Source organism: Orbicella franksi, chromosome 11 (assembly GCF_964199315.1).
Source record: "Orbicella franksi chromosome 11, jaOrbFran1.1, whole genome shotgun sequence".
Classification (NCBI taxonomy): domain Eukaryota; kingdom Metazoa; phylum Cnidaria; class Anthozoa; order Scleractinia; family Merulinidae; genus Orbicella; species Orbicella franksi.
The window spans coordinates 11,974,401-11,990,956 of NC_138155.1; the positions used below are offsets into that span (position 1 = coordinate 11,974,401).

The 16,556-nt window shown below is 37.0% G+C and overlaps 1 protein-coding gene across 1 annotated transcript in view; it reads right to left on the reverse strand.

Annotated features, from left to right (window-relative positions):
- Positions 1-16,155, reverse strand: part of LOC145502031 (vesicle-fusing ATPase-like) — a 27,611-nt gene extending 11,456 nt beyond the window's left edge. Inside the window, exons 1-17 of the mRNA XM_081481333.1 lie at positions 15,730-16,155; positions 15,098-15,197; positions 13,878-13,917; positions 13,245-13,320; positions 10,585-10,672; positions 10,171-10,228; positions 8,202-8,257; positions 8,007-8,060; positions 7,826-7,860; positions 6,482-6,554; positions 5,278-5,347; positions 4,626-4,667; positions 4,203-4,280; positions 2,078-2,120; positions 877-913; positions 446-523; positions 1-34 (exon numbers count right to left, since the gene is read on the reverse strand). The exon at positions 1-34 is cut by the window's left edge and continues 17 nt beyond it. Coding sequence (XP_081337459.1) covers positions 1-34; positions 446-523; positions 877-913; positions 2,078-2,120; positions 4,203-4,280; positions 4,626-4,667; positions 5,278-5,347; positions 6,482-6,554; positions 7,826-7,860; positions 8,007-8,060; positions 8,202-8,257; positions 10,171-10,228; positions 10,585-10,672; positions 13,245-13,320; positions 13,878-13,917; positions 15,098-15,197; positions 15,730-15,827 — 1,060 coding nt within the window. The 5' untranslated portion in view covers positions 15,828-16,155. The remainder of the gene's footprint in view (positions 35-445; positions 524-876; positions 914-2,077; positions 2,121-4,202; positions 4,281-4,625; positions 4,668-5,277; positions 5,348-6,481; positions 6,555-7,825; positions 7,861-8,006; positions 8,061-8,201; positions 8,258-10,170; positions 10,229-10,584; positions 10,673-13,244; positions 13,321-13,877; positions 13,918-15,097; positions 15,198-15,729) is intronic.
- Positions 16,156-16,556: the final 401 nt, after the last annotated feature.

Below are 16,556 nucleotides of genomic sequence, written 5' to 3' on the forward strand. Positions count from 1 at the left end.
TAACAACTGAATCTTGTACTCCCGTACCACCAGACTGGAAAGAGAACAGAGGAAACCTGATAAATCATTTGTAAGATAAAAATAACTTAGTTACTGAGGGTGTGAGAATGATCGCTGACTATTTAATTTATCGTCCCGGCCAATCAGAAGCCTTATCTACTGTCCTGATCAAGGCACTGACCTGATATGGGAAAATTTTTTCATTTTAAATTTGGATACGGTAAAAACCTAACCGTACCATTTTTGGAACACTTCGGCGGCATACAAATGTATCAAGCTCGTTTGGTCTTGTCGTGGATGTTTGGGCTCGACTACGTCTGCCCAAAATACGATCCATGGCTAGATCTGATCAAACTCACCTGATATGCCACTGAAGCGTACAAAAAGATACAAATAGGTAAGTTTTATCGCTAAAATTTATAGTTTTAGCTACATGTTCACTTACATTGTACATATATCTTGACTTGCAAACTGCATCAAACTCATCAAATATTATAAGATGGAGTCCACTATTATCTCCAAACTAAAGAGCAAAACCACACAAAAGGATGGATTGTTAAAGGACCTCACTCATGGCATTTTGAGTTATTTTAGCCACGAACAAAATTGCCTTTAAATTGAAGGAAAGATGAAAATAATAGTTAACTAAGATAGAAAAACACAGAAGAGATAATAATAAACCACAAAGGAACAAGGATGGTTAAGGATGGAGAAGATTAACACGGATTACGAACGAGGAACTTTAATAATTTAGACTAAATTTTTCAAGATATGCAAACCGTGTCGTAGCTCCTTTAAATGTGAATCATTAACGTCCCTGTTTATGGAAAGAAGGTTCTGTGCTTTCAATTCACAGCAACTAATATCGACCCAAACCTTTTTCTGTTCTTCCTCAGCTTCAGCAAATAACTTTCTACAAAGGAAAACAATAAAAGAACGTTACAGGGCAGTTTCTCATAAACCATGAAGTTGATGTTAGTCGTCTCTGCATGCATCTGTATGTGAGAGGCAGGGGGACGTTTCACATATGAGGTTTATCTACAAAGACCAAAAAAGACATTTGGTGTAGGTAATCATTCGGTTTGGAGTTCAATTTGGAATTAATTAGCACGAGTGAGATTTTCAGAGAGCTGAAATTGCACGAGCCGCTTCGGCACAAATTTTTCGTCATCATTTTACGTGATATTATTGGCTTAGAAAATTTGCTATTGTCTTTCAGCCAATCATAATCAAGAATTACGATGTGTAATTTGCACTGGTGTTACACTTGAACTGCACTGCTCTCAACCAATCAGAATCGAGTAATTTTTTCATGTATATTATGACCAGTACCAGTGCTCATCAAGCATAAGGTAAAGGTTAAGCCTAGGTCAGGCCAGTGGACCATACAGGAGGAACTTATCCCGGTTTCCGAAGCATGAAGCGACTAGAAGTATTTCTACTCCCACCCATGGATGGGATGCTAGTCCATCAGAGGGTTCCCCCCTGCATTGTATCCAATTAAACACCTGAGTGGAGAGAATCACTGTGAGAGAAAAGTGTTTTGCCCACGAACACAACAAAAGATTGAGCCTTCGAACCCATTCATCAAGCGTTGCACTCATCAAATGACTAAGAAGCCAAACCCAAGAAAAACTGTGGCAAATTTTTGGTGTACAGATACCTGTACATACCTTACTGTGTAGTCTCAATGGCTTATTTGTGGGAGGTGCAACAGCCTCATGGTTAGTGTGCTCGACTTCAAACTGAGTAGTTTACGTTGAATTCCTGGCCAGGGACATTGTGATGTGTTCTTGGACAAGACACTTTACTCTCACAGTGCCTCTCTCCACCCAGGTGTATAAATGGGTACCGGAGAATATAATGCTGGGGGCAACCCAGCGATGGACTTGCATCCCATCCAGGGTGAGTAGAAATACTCCTAATCGCTTCATGCTACAAAAACCGGGATAGGCACTAGCCTGATGAACTTGGCTTCCACAACTAACATACTATACAAAGTGTTCCTGCAGGGGAAAATGTATCTGTCTACAGACAGAATTCACGAACTTGTATCCTAAACTCTTTTGCTACTGACCTGATGTTGGCTTCTGACTCTCCAACATATTTATTCAGCACCTCTGGAAAAAAAAAAAAAGCTATTACGTTACAACAGAGTACTTGTAATTCATAGTGTTCCAAGGATAGACCACTGTAAGACCAGTTTCTAGGACAGTTAGCAACGGTGTACCGGTACCATCTCTACCAACTACATTGTACATGGGATTCAAGAGTTATAGAGGAGAATGGTCATCAAGGCCAGCAAATTTCAAGGGAGAAAACCAGAATGCAAGATTTATGTTAGAAGGTCCATGAGTGTTTATGATCTCTTGTTTTTACGTTCATACACTAGGCAGGAATTGCTACCAGGCGAAATTAGCCCCCTACTATCACTGAACAGTTGAAAAATTGTATTCGTAAATGTAAGTGTGTTGGTAGAAGACGACAATTGTTCAAACTGCATCCTTTGTAACTGTTAACAGAATGATTTTTTTTTCCCATAAGGTTTTTTAGTTTTTTTTCTTCTTCTTAGCTAAGTTTTTACCACTGTATATTATCTCAATAGTTAATAAAATAGTTAGTAGGCTGTTAAATAATTTATTAGATAAGAGTTAACAGGGCTCAAGACTAAATTTTCAGCTTGCTAGCCCAGTGGCTAGTGACAGGTTTGATTCACTAGCCAAAACAAATTTTTCACAAGCCAGACGCAGACATTTGTTACTGTAACGTGAACAAGAAATTGTCCCAGACTTGTGAACCCAACTTCTTGGTTCTTTTATTTTCATCCTGTCAATCAATTTCAGTACTTTATTTTATCGCACCGGTCACCATACTACTGACGTGCAATAACTTCAACTTATTAGGTTTTTAGAAATAAGTTAGTATGCTTCACATTTGAAAGTTTTATAATAAAACAGACTTCATTAATCACGCTTTTTTAAATCAAAAACGTAAGGTCCATTCTTAACATTCATACTCTAATGTCCATCATCGCATCAAGTCAAGTAAATGCTAGCCTGTGTGGCTTGCAGTATGCTTTGAATGAACAACTGACAAGTGCAAAGTTTTCGAGCCCTTGATTCTCACAAAACCGCCGTAAGGCATGGCTCAACAATGAAAACCAAAGTTTTCGTTTCCGGGAGAAATTCTCACATAACTCCGCAACTCGCCGCCGAAAAACATTCCTTTCTTTCAAAATGTCGATTCATAATTTCTCATGAACACAATAATTCATTCCATCTTAACTTTATTTACAAGTTGCAAACATAGGCGTCGATATTACATAGGCATCATTCAAATTTTCGAACTGCAATTTTGTTAATTTTTTTGAAAGCGCACGTGACCTCCAGATGCTGCGCGCACGAAACGTGATCCCTTGAGTTCCGCATGATTTCATGCATGACTAATCATTTTAGCGGCAAGCAGTTCGTTTGTCGTTCGTCGCTTTTTACTAAGGGAAATGAAAAAAGAGTCAATCATTCTTTCGCATTTTAGTAATTTAAAGTTCTTGTTTGGGCCAATAAATTATATATGATATTTATTACAGCCGATGTTTAAAATTTTGCACGCTTTGACTCAATTTCGTTTTGAGAAAAAATTTGAAATTAACTTTTAATTGGTTTCCCCTGGCCCTCCAGTGCTCACAAATTTTCACTAGCCAAAATGGCTAGTGAAGTGCAAACACCACTAGCCAAAATGGACTTTTTACTAGTCTGTGGCTAGTTGGCTACCGTTAGTCTCGAGCCCTAAGTTACTAGGCTTCTAATTATATTAAGCGTCCCCAACTAGCAGAGGGTTTTTTCTGTCGGCTAGCTAAATTTCAATACTTTGATTAAGTAAGTCTTTGATTGATTGATTGATTTTCCAACAGAAACGTTTCTACATTTGTATCGATTACATGTAGTGACTTAAGCAAAGTAAACAACTGCTGTGTTTTGACCATGGTCAAGGCCAAAACTGTGAACAAACACTTTTAATAAGCTTTTGACAAGAACCTAACCCAATGTTGATATCTGGCACTCAAAACCAGCCTTTTGATTATCTGCCTTCCCAGATAAGGACAAAATTTGTTAATCAATAAGGCTGGTCAAAGATTTCCAAGCAATCCTGTCATGTTTATTGGAACACGGCATGAATATTATACATGGTGAAGTAAATTTTACCTGGCCCACTGATTATCTTTGGTTCCCTTGTATTCAACATCTTGCCAATCTGCCGGGCCATCAGTGTCTTTCCAGTACCTAAGCAAACCAGTATGTTCCATTATTAGTCCACCGAGGTTTCATGTAATTACTGATTAGAGCCAGCTGGGGTTTCATTTTAAGGGCCGGACACTGGGCAAAAAGACTAGCAGCGAGGATGATTTTGCTTGCCTGGTTTTACCATTTAGAGGAAAGTTCTTCTTACACGTACATGTATAAAGAAGTTAATTTTGGCCGCCTTTGAAGAATCAGTTGCCCTCCTGTTGAAAAGCTTAATGAAACTCCTGTTAGAGCTCAAGGTTAACACGATATGGATCAACCCTGTTTAAAAGGTACAGTACATGTATTCAATTCTCAGGTTACACTGTGTTTAAACATGCATACCTGGAGGTCCAAATAACAGAATTCCCTTGACATGCCTGAGTCCTAAAAAACAAAGGAAAGACAACGTTACAATTACAACATTGACAGTTTCCCTTGTGGTGAGAGATGGCATCTGTTTCACCTTAAGAGCTTCAAACTAAAGTACATTCAATTGTCTCTTGGCCACTGGTGCTCATTGCATTGCATTCCACCAAGGATTGGGCAGTCCAATCCCATGACATGTAGGTAACAGACTGCACTCAGCTGGCTCTGCTGGCCATAATTTACCCTACTAGAAAATCTGTTCACAGGTTAACAGTCCCTCTGGGAAATCAGCAATAATGTTTCTTTCCATTGAGTCAAAGTAAGAGCTCATATAGAATACCTAAAATCTCTGGTCCAAATTTGGGATGTGCCTACCTACAATACCACTTAATTGTAAGTTTAATCATGCCATTTACATGTATGTCTACAATGTAAGTATACATGTACATTGTATGCTGTAACTTTGAACTGCAAATTGGGGGCTACATTTTGGTTAATAAGTACAATGTACATGGGTGCATAACCATTTATACACAAGTTTTTACAGTCAATTCTACAATATACATGTACATGTAGAATGCAAAATTAACTGACTGTTCCTTATGATGTGCATCAACTGAACACTTGCCTAACTTGTCCACAACTTCTGGCGGAAATAACCGAGTGGCAAAAGCTCTTCTAATGATGTTTGAGAATTCCTGTTTCATAACGAAATGAGGAACATAATTGAAGATATCAAAGCAAAAAGAACACAAATTGGTAAGCATCTTGGTTAGGAGACAGCATCTAATTGTGAATTTAATAATACAAATTGCCTTTGACATTTTATCTGACACCATTTATAACATGCATTATAGGCCCACTGCAGCTTGACTGAAATTTTCAATAACTTCTGTTTAACAGTGATATTCTAGTCTCCAGCTTTGGGATGTGTATAAAATTTATACATATTGATAATATTTAATATTATCAAGCTCTTATCCACATTTGTTCTAAATATCCTGCTAAATTCACAACCATTGTTCTTGGCATTATCAAATTTAGTTAAATATAACAATTTAACAAAGTTAACCACCACAAACACACATCTACAATGTAGCAGGCTTTTCCAGTCAGCAGTTAATCTCGCAAGTGCAGGCTCACGTGGATGGTTGCAACTACGTTACATGTAAGGCTGGAGCTTTGAGTTCTTGAGCAATTTTGTAGTGCTTATTCTGTTAGCAGTCCTGAGCCGTTTTGTAGTGGTTGTTGTCAAGCCTTCCCCCACCCCACCTTTTTTTTTTCCTTTCACTGATCTAATCAGTGTTGATGGGACTTATGGCTGGGTTGTGGAAGGTATTCTAAATGGAGGCTGGCCAGACACAGTGGAAGTCCCTTGATACCCCCGGCACCAACCTTCCATTTAAAGGAGCTCAGTCACAGTTTGCGCATATTGAAAAGTTCAGCCTCAATTCAAATTCATTGCTTGTAATCCCTGTTAATCTTCTCCATCCTTAGCTATCCTCATTCCTTTATGGTTTGTCATTATCTCTTTGGTGTTTTTCTATCTTATTTTAACTGTTATTTTCAGGTTTCCTACCATTTAAAGGTAATTTTGTATGTGGCCAAAATAACTCAAAATACTGTGACTGAGCTCCTTTAAGTGAAGCAGCTTGTTAATAAGCAGATCCAAATTGTTTACAATTTACTGTACATGAAGATAACCTAGTAAATGATTACAAAATAATAATTTACATGTACTTAGCAATTATATGATAATGATTGATAATTAATGAAAAATAATAATTATGTTTTTTCAATGATGGATATTCATCAGCAGTGTGAAAACATACCTTGTCCAGACCTCCGATTCCCAGCTTGGTGAAGTCCCAGTCCCTGCTGATAATGGACTGTGTGGCAGCTTTTCTGAGAGGTAAAAATCAAAAGCCACACTGTCCTGACTTGTTTGATGCAAGTCCAAAAAAAATTGTTTATCAACCTGCATCATTTTATGGTTCGGTGTATGTCTGTATTGTTTATTCGCCTGTGCACGCTTTTTGGGGCAGGCCCAGTTTTTCCTTCTTTATGAACCAATCGTAAGCAAGTTACCTAATTTCGCATGCACATAGCCATAAAATCATCAACTGTAGAATAAATCATTTGGGTCAAAACTAAATTCAATGATTGACAGTGTCATTAGAACCCGCTGAAATCTTCTGAGAATTTGGGTCATCCATCATTCTGCCACGACTAACTACAGGTATACAGTAGCACGTCAAATGTTACTGAACTACATCTGAGTGCTCTTTAAAACGACAACTATGATAAGAAGCGAATAAAAGTATTTTGATTAAGAGACACGCGCTGAACCGTGAAACCCTCCCTCTAAAGAATACTGCCTTTGCTTGTGTAAATTTACAAATACACTTACTATTTTTTTTTATTTTATTTTATTCCTCCAATACCTAGGTAATACATAGATATATAAATATAACGTAATGAAAGTAAATAGTAACCGATAGTGCTTTGTAAGGAAGAAAAAAAAATGCAAAAAAACAGACATTACATCACTTAAATTGAATTACATTGTATAATATTGGAAGGAGAGGAGAGGGGCACATCTAGATAAACTAATTTCGTGCCCCTAAAAGTTATGTATAACTTGAGATTATTAATAAAAAGAAAAAGAAAAAGAAGAGGAAAAATGACAAAATAGCTGAGAAAGTTATAAAGAGCTAATGTTTTCATTAGTATTGAGCAAGGTACCAACATAAAAGTGCTTTTCTAAACATTTTTTTAGTTGGTTTGTCTCTAATGGATTGCGGAATATTATTCCAAAAGAAACTTCCAATAATGCTGGGGCAAAATCTCCTAAGATTAGTTCCAGACATCTTTTGAAATGTCTTCAGGCCATTTCAAGCACATTTTTTGTTGTTTTGTTTTGTTAACCTACGTTAAAAAGAAATCACTCTTGAGGGAGTGGGGGAGGGAAGGGGGGGGGGGGGGGGATTGAAGCTTACATCAAGAGTAAAGTCCTGAAGACAACTTTTTATATGCAATCACTACAGCTGCTGTGTTTCCCGACTAGACAGAAGTTTTACGCCAACTAATTAAAGTCCATGTAAAACCAGTCTGTGGCATTCACATTAATAATTTATACCAAAATAATTAAGTCAACACTAGTCTACTAAGCTTACCCTTTAGCAGTGCCTGTTAGGTTTAACACTGAACCCTAGCACAGAAAAACAAAGAAACAAGAAAACAAGACATTAAATTACATGTATATATGCCTTATGCATCAGGCATGAAAGAGGAAATAAATAACAATTCAAAACAAATTAGAAATAATTAATATTCAGTTCATGTTCCTTTAAATACCTCTGCCCTTTCAAACAGAACTTGGGTGTTCCTTGTAACCATACCAATAGAAACCTAAAACAATAACCATACTTCAGGATCAAACTCCTCAGGATAAATACGGACGTGGTAGATCACAAGTAGCAAAACCACATTCATCACTATTACAAGAATACAATTAATACTTGTACTTGATATATCACACTCAAAGCATACATTTGTTCCTTGAGAAGCCTTGCTCTTTGCACCACCAAGAAGACTAACATCAATAACTACAAAAAAGAGAAAAGTTTAGAGTCTGAGTATAAGTGCCTGTGATGCAATGTACTGCCAGCGACCTTCTACCAGCCCAATCCAAACAAGCTCACTCCCCTCGTCTCCCTCAAATAATTATAACATACAGTCTGAAAAAAAAACCTACCGTAAAATCCCACATTAATGTTCCCCCAGTTATAAGCCCTTCTATTTGCTAACAAAGATATTATTCCGGATATAAGTCCCCTTTGGGTATAAGCCCATCTAATGTATAAGTGCCATCAATGTATTACAAAATGTAATAGCTCTAATATTATGGTATGTTACATGTAGCTTTAATTCATTTCTCAGAAACGTTTTATCTTGTCCTTACGAACCTTTTTTTCCGGTTATATGCCCCCCCACCCCTCCCCCCCCCCCCCAAACCCCTCACAAGACCTGGGGCCTGTTTCTCAAAAGCCCCAGAAACTTATCGCGCCCATAAAGCCATTTTTAGTTAATTGGTACTTACACGTAAAGACCGAGGGGTGTATACGGCTGAAACCTCTTGTATGGAGAGAAACTCTGCTCATATTAAGAATGTGTGCATAAATCAGCTCTGTAGTGATAAGGTTTGAGGTTCTGCTACAGCTTTTCAGGCGCAAAAACTTCTCAGGACTTTAGAGAAACGGGCCCAGGGTTTTAACATGGGATTTTACGGTGTGCGGCAATGAGCACCCACCCTCTCAGTACATGACTTACAAGCCAGTAAGCTTGTACCTGTACAGGTGCAGTGAGATGTACAGTGTATATCTTTTTACAATACACATACACTGTACATGTAAATGTAACAGACAATTCCCCCTGAGATGTGCCTGCAGGGAATCATGTTAGTTGTATTCATCATCTTGGATCGGATATTTGTTTTGATGAATACTACTACGTAACCATAATTCTCTCTGGGCACATTTAATAGAGACAATGGTCCATTATAACATTTGTGGTTTATTTTCAGTATGATTGGAGGCATTTGATGGACAGTTGATTGAAAACCGTGACTTTTGAGTTTTACAATGTACCTTTCAAGATTTGGACAACCTGACACCTGACAAGTGACATATTCTCAAGTAAACCAAAAATTCTTCCGATGTGGTTTTAACATTACATTCTAACCTTGAATATGTAAAGATCTTGAAATCAGAAATTTAGAGTCTTTGTATTAAAGATATCTTCTTTACCTTTAATAGTTAACAGAATGAAGTACATGTAGTAAAATTATTATTAGAAGAAATAACTATAATTAAGTTAGGCTCAATTTCTGCTGCTCTATTGGATCCAGTCCCCAAGCTTGGAACATGGTTCTTTCTCCAAACAGCAGCTGGTAATTGAGCCTGATAATATTTGAGCATGTCAATAATAATAATTAGTATCACCCAACTAGTGGACTAATGCAAATCCTGCATTTTGATTGGCTATGCTACCAGGGGACTATTAGTAATAGTCATCAAGTTGCGAAATTGGCGCCATCAAGCGTGATGCTTTCTTTCGTTTTATTCCCAAATAAATATTTCTTCAACTTGCATTTGCTAACTTTATTATTACCTTTTCTGTCCGATTAGTTGGGTGATACTAAAACAATTAGACCCTTCACCCTCAAGGGCCACGGGTCAATAGCCCATGAGGCAAAGCCGAATGGGCTATTGACCCGTAGCCCTTGCGGGCTATGGGTCTAATTGTTAATTATCAACAATTCATTACAATATGCGAAGAAAGTCTACATGTAGTCTGGGGCAAGAGGATTTTGCAGTTAGGCTAGTGCTAGGATTCTACTGATTCTTGCACAATCAGTGGCAAGTGAAGTTTCCTTTACACCCTACGAACATTAATATATTGATCAACTTTATTAAAAAGTTTAATGAGATCTGCCAGTTTCGTGTTGGTCAACACTCACCTTCCATACTCTTTACAGTGAGAATGAGATATTTCTTGTCTTGAAAACTAAACACAGCCTGTTTCATTAAATCAAACAAATTATACACAGTTTAAACAACTTACAATTGAAATCTGTTTGTCCAAGTGTCATAAAGACTTTATAGGGCTTACTGATTAACAAAATTAATAGATTCCATGGTGCTGTGCATCAGTTCAGTAATAGATCACAGATGACGTCAAAATGTGGTAAGAACAAAAAAGTGGCACACGAGGCGATGGCTCTGATCTTTGTATATACCTTGTTGAAAAAATTCAAAGTGAAAGATTAAACAAGTGTAATACTGACATGTACTTAAATTTATCACTGTAACGTCCATCACACCACAAAAGTGACGCTGTGGATGTTGATATTTTTTTTACAGAACTCCTGTACCTGCTGTCCAACAGAGAACGCTTGGTCAAGAAAGAAATGTGTAAATTCTTCTGCCATCTTGTTTGTATCATAAGCATCTTGGTTGCCCCTAGATGAAGCATAAAGAGACACATATCACAACCATTTCATTTCAACAAGTAAACTAATGCAACAGCATACCACAAGAACAAAAATAACCTTTTATTTTGAAAGTTGTTTTTCCTTGTATATACATCATAACTAAGCTAGTGTGCACACTAGTACTGAGGCTAACAGCTTGAGAGCCTAGCCTACCATACACAACAAGTGTGTTGAAATTCCATCTGTTCAAAGAGTTTTTCTCTCTTTTTTTAAACTTATTTTTGGAGAAATCCCAGATGGACCCACTCGAAAGTCAGTTACATGTATGAGTCTTTCTGGACATTGTTCGCATGAGAGACGAGGGACGTGTGAGTAGATGGATCACTGGCACATGTGCCTTGGATGAAACAAGTAATTATGGACAATTCCAAGTTACATTACATTCCCAGGGCAAATTTTGGGAAATAAAACTTCTTTTAACATACTTCTCTTTGGTAGTTTTTGTTTAAAATTCGTACAAATATTTATCACATGGTACTTGACTATCAACAAAAACTTTGATTTCATTCTTAAAAGCTGTCAATATTTTTGTTTTAACCTCCGTTAGGGACATTACAAAAAAATCAACCTCCAATTTTACATGTAAATGTTGAAGTTGACAGTGCTATTCCTGTGAATCAACATGTGAGACATAAATTCTACAATAATATTACTATTACAATAATTAGAACATGGCTGCTTCATAGTTTTATAAAATCTAGTTGTTTGACCCTTATTCTGTTGTTAGGCTTTGAGCTGTAGGTAAAAAGTTGCTGTTGCAGACATTACACTGTGAAACATACTTTTCAAAGACAGGGTTTAGTGAATATTTTTGTTCATTTGTGGACTCCTGGTTATTATTTTAGATTGTAAGAACTGTTAACTTTATTTAAATCAGGGTCAGATCTAAGCTTATTTCTTTTCTGGCTTTGCCACTTTTTGTTACAGACATAAAGCTCAGCCTGTCCGTAATGTCTGTAACGGAATTGTTTTTCACTCCAATTACATGTAATGTAAGCAAGAACAACTATAAAAGTGAGAAATTGAATATTTTTCTTTGCTAATGGACTCCTGGTAATTAAGATTGTCAGAGCAGTTAAATTTATCTAAATCAGGTTCAGGTCTAATTCACCTACCGGTATTCCTCTCTTTTGGTTTTGCCACATTTCGTTATGGACATTACATAAAACTGCATGTAATGTCTGTAACAGAACTCTTTTTCGCTCTAATTAAACAAGAACTTCAACTGTGGAAAAAAAACTAACCATACAGTTGAACCTCTCGTAAGTGACCACCCAAAATGTCAAGCCTAGGTGGTCACTTATTGGAGGTGGTTGCTTAGACCATATTGGGTCAAAATTTTACCTCATTAGAATATGGTAACTGCGGAGACCAAACCCATGCACCAATGCCGATGCAATGTTTTATTACATGTAATGAAAAAGTCAATTTTAAGAAAAAAAAATCTGGTTCTTCCCATTGAGAAACTTCCGTTTCTTGCCCTAGTGAGAAATACCATAATGTTAAAACACCTTATTATCCATTTTTCGCTCCATTATCTGTCAACTAAAGTGGTCGCAAACAAAGGAAAATTTCAAACTTATAGCTCTAAAAGTGGTTGTGGTTGCTTACTAGAGGTGGCTGCTTACAAGAGGTTCCAAATTTATATAGTGATTCGACTTGGGAACTTTTGGTACATGTATTTTGGAAAACTGGTCGCTGAGCAGAGGTGGTTGCTTATGAGAGGTGGTCGCAACCAGAGGTTCGACTGTATGTAACCTTCTTTCCCAAAGGAATTAATTATTACAAGGTCATGTACAGTATCTGTCAATTTTTAGTTTAATAATCATTATTAAACTGTTTTTTTTTTCCCTTTGCAACAGCTCTCACTGCCCCCTGATCACAAGACCGTTTTACTTTGTTTCATTTCATGCAGTTAGTATATCCATAATGTAATGTCCGTAACATAATGTCCGTAGCGTAATGTCCATAACGTAATGTCCATAACATGCTGCCTTTGTACCAGCGATTCATAATACTGACAATTTACAACACTATGATTTGTCAGCCCCTTCAAACTGAAAAAGGATTCTAGCTTAAAAAGAGATCTGGCTTTTACTTGCAGAGAAAAAAAAAAGCCTCTTTTTGTTATGGACATTATATAATGCCCTTTACGGAAATGTTTTTCACGCCAATTCAACAAGAACACCAAATGTGGCAAAAAAAAATATCGAAAGACTATTTTCTATTGAGCTGAGTGAGCTTTTTATCCTGATGAGATAAATGTGTCCCAGTATTATACGTAATTTGAAATCTGATGGCTTGCTAGCTACTTTTTCAGGGTTTTCATTGGTTGAAAATCAACAGCCTCTCTTTTCCGTTTACCACAGAACAAACTTTCAGCAATTTATTTCCTGAACATTTTAGGGTATATCCTCTTTCCAAATACGCATGATTGGGCTAGGAAAAATATCTTTGAAATTTTGACATTTTAGATGTTCTAAAAGGGAATTGCCCTTATACATAACAGAAAGATAAAAGATCTATAGAATGATGTGTACCTTGCTTTCTGCAGGAAATCAGCTTCAACTGTAATAGTTGACAGATACGATCCTTCCTCAAATCTATATGGAACAACTGAAAACAAGTTATCTTAATTAGACAGAGTAATTTTCATCATTGAAGTTTGACTGATTAATTAATACACCAAATACTATATTGTCCTCAAGACACATCTTAAACTGTTAGTCTCCATTGCAGGCATTTTGGGGTTGTCAAGGAAAATGGCTGCAAAGGAAACTATGCATACCGTCTATATGTTTTGCTCCAAATAATATTAGAACTGTTCATGCATAATTGTACATGTGGGTGAAAATGGAAGATCACTTCCCTGAGCTGTCAGGAGAAGAGAAACCTTGGTGATTGATGCATAAAAGAATATCATTATTGAACTTGGTTATTGCAAAATGATCTGTCAATGTCTTGCAGATCAATTATTTGCCTCAACCTTCATTTCCAGCATAAATAATTGATCTGCTCACCACTGACAAATCAAGATATACTGTAATTTTGCTCAACCTGTTATTTATTATAACTACAAACTCTTGATGAACTTAGAAACAAAACTACTTTCTATAGCCCCATAAATGTACAAGTAAAACATAAGTTATTCTTTACTTCTCTTTACTTCTTACCATCTATCATACTGTTTAGTGCCACACTAGTCCACTTCCTCTGCAACAGAAAAATTATCTTTATTAAGTAAACAATGTACATCACAGCATTCATTAGAGGGTACATTCTACTTAAGAGGATACTAGATGCATCAAAGGTTACTTTGAAGCATTCATACACTGTACTCTTGGCTGGATTGAAGCACTGAGAGGACATCTTACATGTACTTAGAACACATATAAAAAGACAATGGCTTTAAGCCATAAATCATAGGTTCTATGGTACAATGCGTGGGGGCGTGGTGGTCTCATGGATAGCACACCTGCCTCTTGATCAAGTGGTCCAGGTTCAAGCCCCAGCTGGCACCACATGTTGTGTTCTTGGGTAAGAGGCTTTACTCTCACATGTGCCTCTCTCCACCCAGGTGTATAAATGGTTACTAGTGAAGTTAGTGTTGGGAGTAACCCTGCGATGGACTAGCATCCTCTCCAGGGGGGATTAAAAATACTCCTAGTCACTTCATGCTACAGAAACCAAAGACAAGCCGCAGCCTGATGGGCCATTTGGCTCATACTGTATGCAGACTTTTCTTATAGTCCAAGGCATGGAAGTCCATTGTACCAGTGAGCATACATATAAGGTATGTCTGGGTACATGTATACTTTGACAGTGCAGGTTACATCAAAGACACTGGTTTCATTAAGGGCCAGGCACTGCAAAATGATCCCCTGAAGTCAATAAAGATCGCAAAATTTGTCAAAATGTACTGACAGAAAAGATCTCCCAATAATACATATTATAATCCAGCAAGCATTTTCGCTTGCACTCAATTGGTCTAAATGCATCAAATGACTGAATATGCCCCAGCTAAAACTGGGGAATATCCGAACAATATTCCCAATTTTGAAAAGATCCCAAGTGTTGTGTTAAATATTTGAGGGATAATAAACACAATATTTGGCATGAAAATATGCTCCCAAAGATATTTTTCCTTTCAAAGAATATTAAATTATCATTCTGTTCCTCAAAGCTAACCGTTTTCCTTGGGCTTCACTCTCAGAAAAGTGTTTGCTTCTCTGAACAGATAATGTCCACAGACAAATATCCAAGCGGATTTTCACACTATTGTTTATAAATATCCCACATTTTCTTTACATACAGTCACAATCCTAAGGGCCAGGTCCTTTATAATGGGAGTTGACGGCAAATGGAAGTACATGTAAACATTGTACTTAATTACCTGGACGAGGCTGAATCCCACAGAACCTGGTGGAACATCTTCACATACTTTGATAGTAAAGACATAACCTTGTGGTGCACTGGTCCGAACCTCAACATGTCTGAAAAAAAGGGGTTAATGAGATTCAAAAATAGTTTTTATCTTCACCTTAAAAAGTAAAAAAGCTTTTTCCCATTCTTTTTGCAAAATATTTATCTCAGTCTTCTCAATTTGAAGAGGAATAAAAATTCCGCATTTTTCGTAAAAATTCACCTACCATGCATGATACCTTAAATTAAATTAATTTACAACCATCAGCTCATAGAAATCTCGAGCTCATAATCTAATTGTTAAGTGGAACGAAGTACAGTAACTATATTGTGGAATGATTTGACTATAGACCAGAAACCGCTCAATTCTTGGCGCTAACCGGAGTGATACGGCTAAATTGCTACCAGTTCTACACGTGTATATGATGTAATTCGAGTTAAGCGAAGAAATAGTCACAATTCCAAAGCAATACGTTACCCTACAATCTTGGTATAAAATTTCTCGTTGATTTCAAACATTTTTAATAGCTGACATAAGCATTACTTTCTCAAAGCTAAGACACGTCTTCACTCAGTGAATAAACAAAACGAAAGGTCACTTACTTGACTCGCTCCGGGTTGAAGTCATTTTCATTCACCACAAGACAATTTGTTAAAGACAATCTGTCTGACGGACACTTGATCACTTTCATTTGAACCATCTTGGCGTTGCTTGTTACGAAAGGAAGACTTTCACTACAAGGGGGCCATTTTATCCATTTATTTGGGTAGTGCTTGGTGTAAGAACACACTATTATGTCCCGGGATACACTCTATCCGTTAAGGCGGGAAGATTAGAGACCCTGGGAACGAGGTTATTCTGGGCGGAAATTCGGTGGCCGCTGACCGAAAATGATAAATCAAGAGGTTCTTTTGGCCTACCTCGGGTCACTATGATTTAGAGAGTGGAAAAATCCACTGACGCTGGATAAAGTAAACAGAAGCGCATTTTCAGATCCGTTTTTTTTTTTCTATTTTTTTTCTTTCTTTTTAAGAATACAATTCGATCTGACTCGATGTGGCCCGATCTGACCCTTATTGACAATTAATTCTTGTGATTTATACCTTTTTGCTTATTACCGGTTTTCACATGACGTCACTAAAATTCAAACTACAAAAACTATTGATCTTCCTGAGATTTTACTTTAATGATTTATAAGAGCAGCTGAAAACTAATATTCATAGAAATTTTTGCTTTTTTGTGATAGACTACGCTTGAATTTCTAAGCTTTTGCGTGACGCGGCATTTACATGACGGCGAATAGAGCTGTCATGTTGGTTTAAAAAGTGACTTATTGCGGGGAATTTAGGCTATCTGAACAATTCTTGCATTAGAAAAAGTATTATTTTAATGTTTTTGAGTTCCTCGAGGGATAAATGCACGCTTTTGT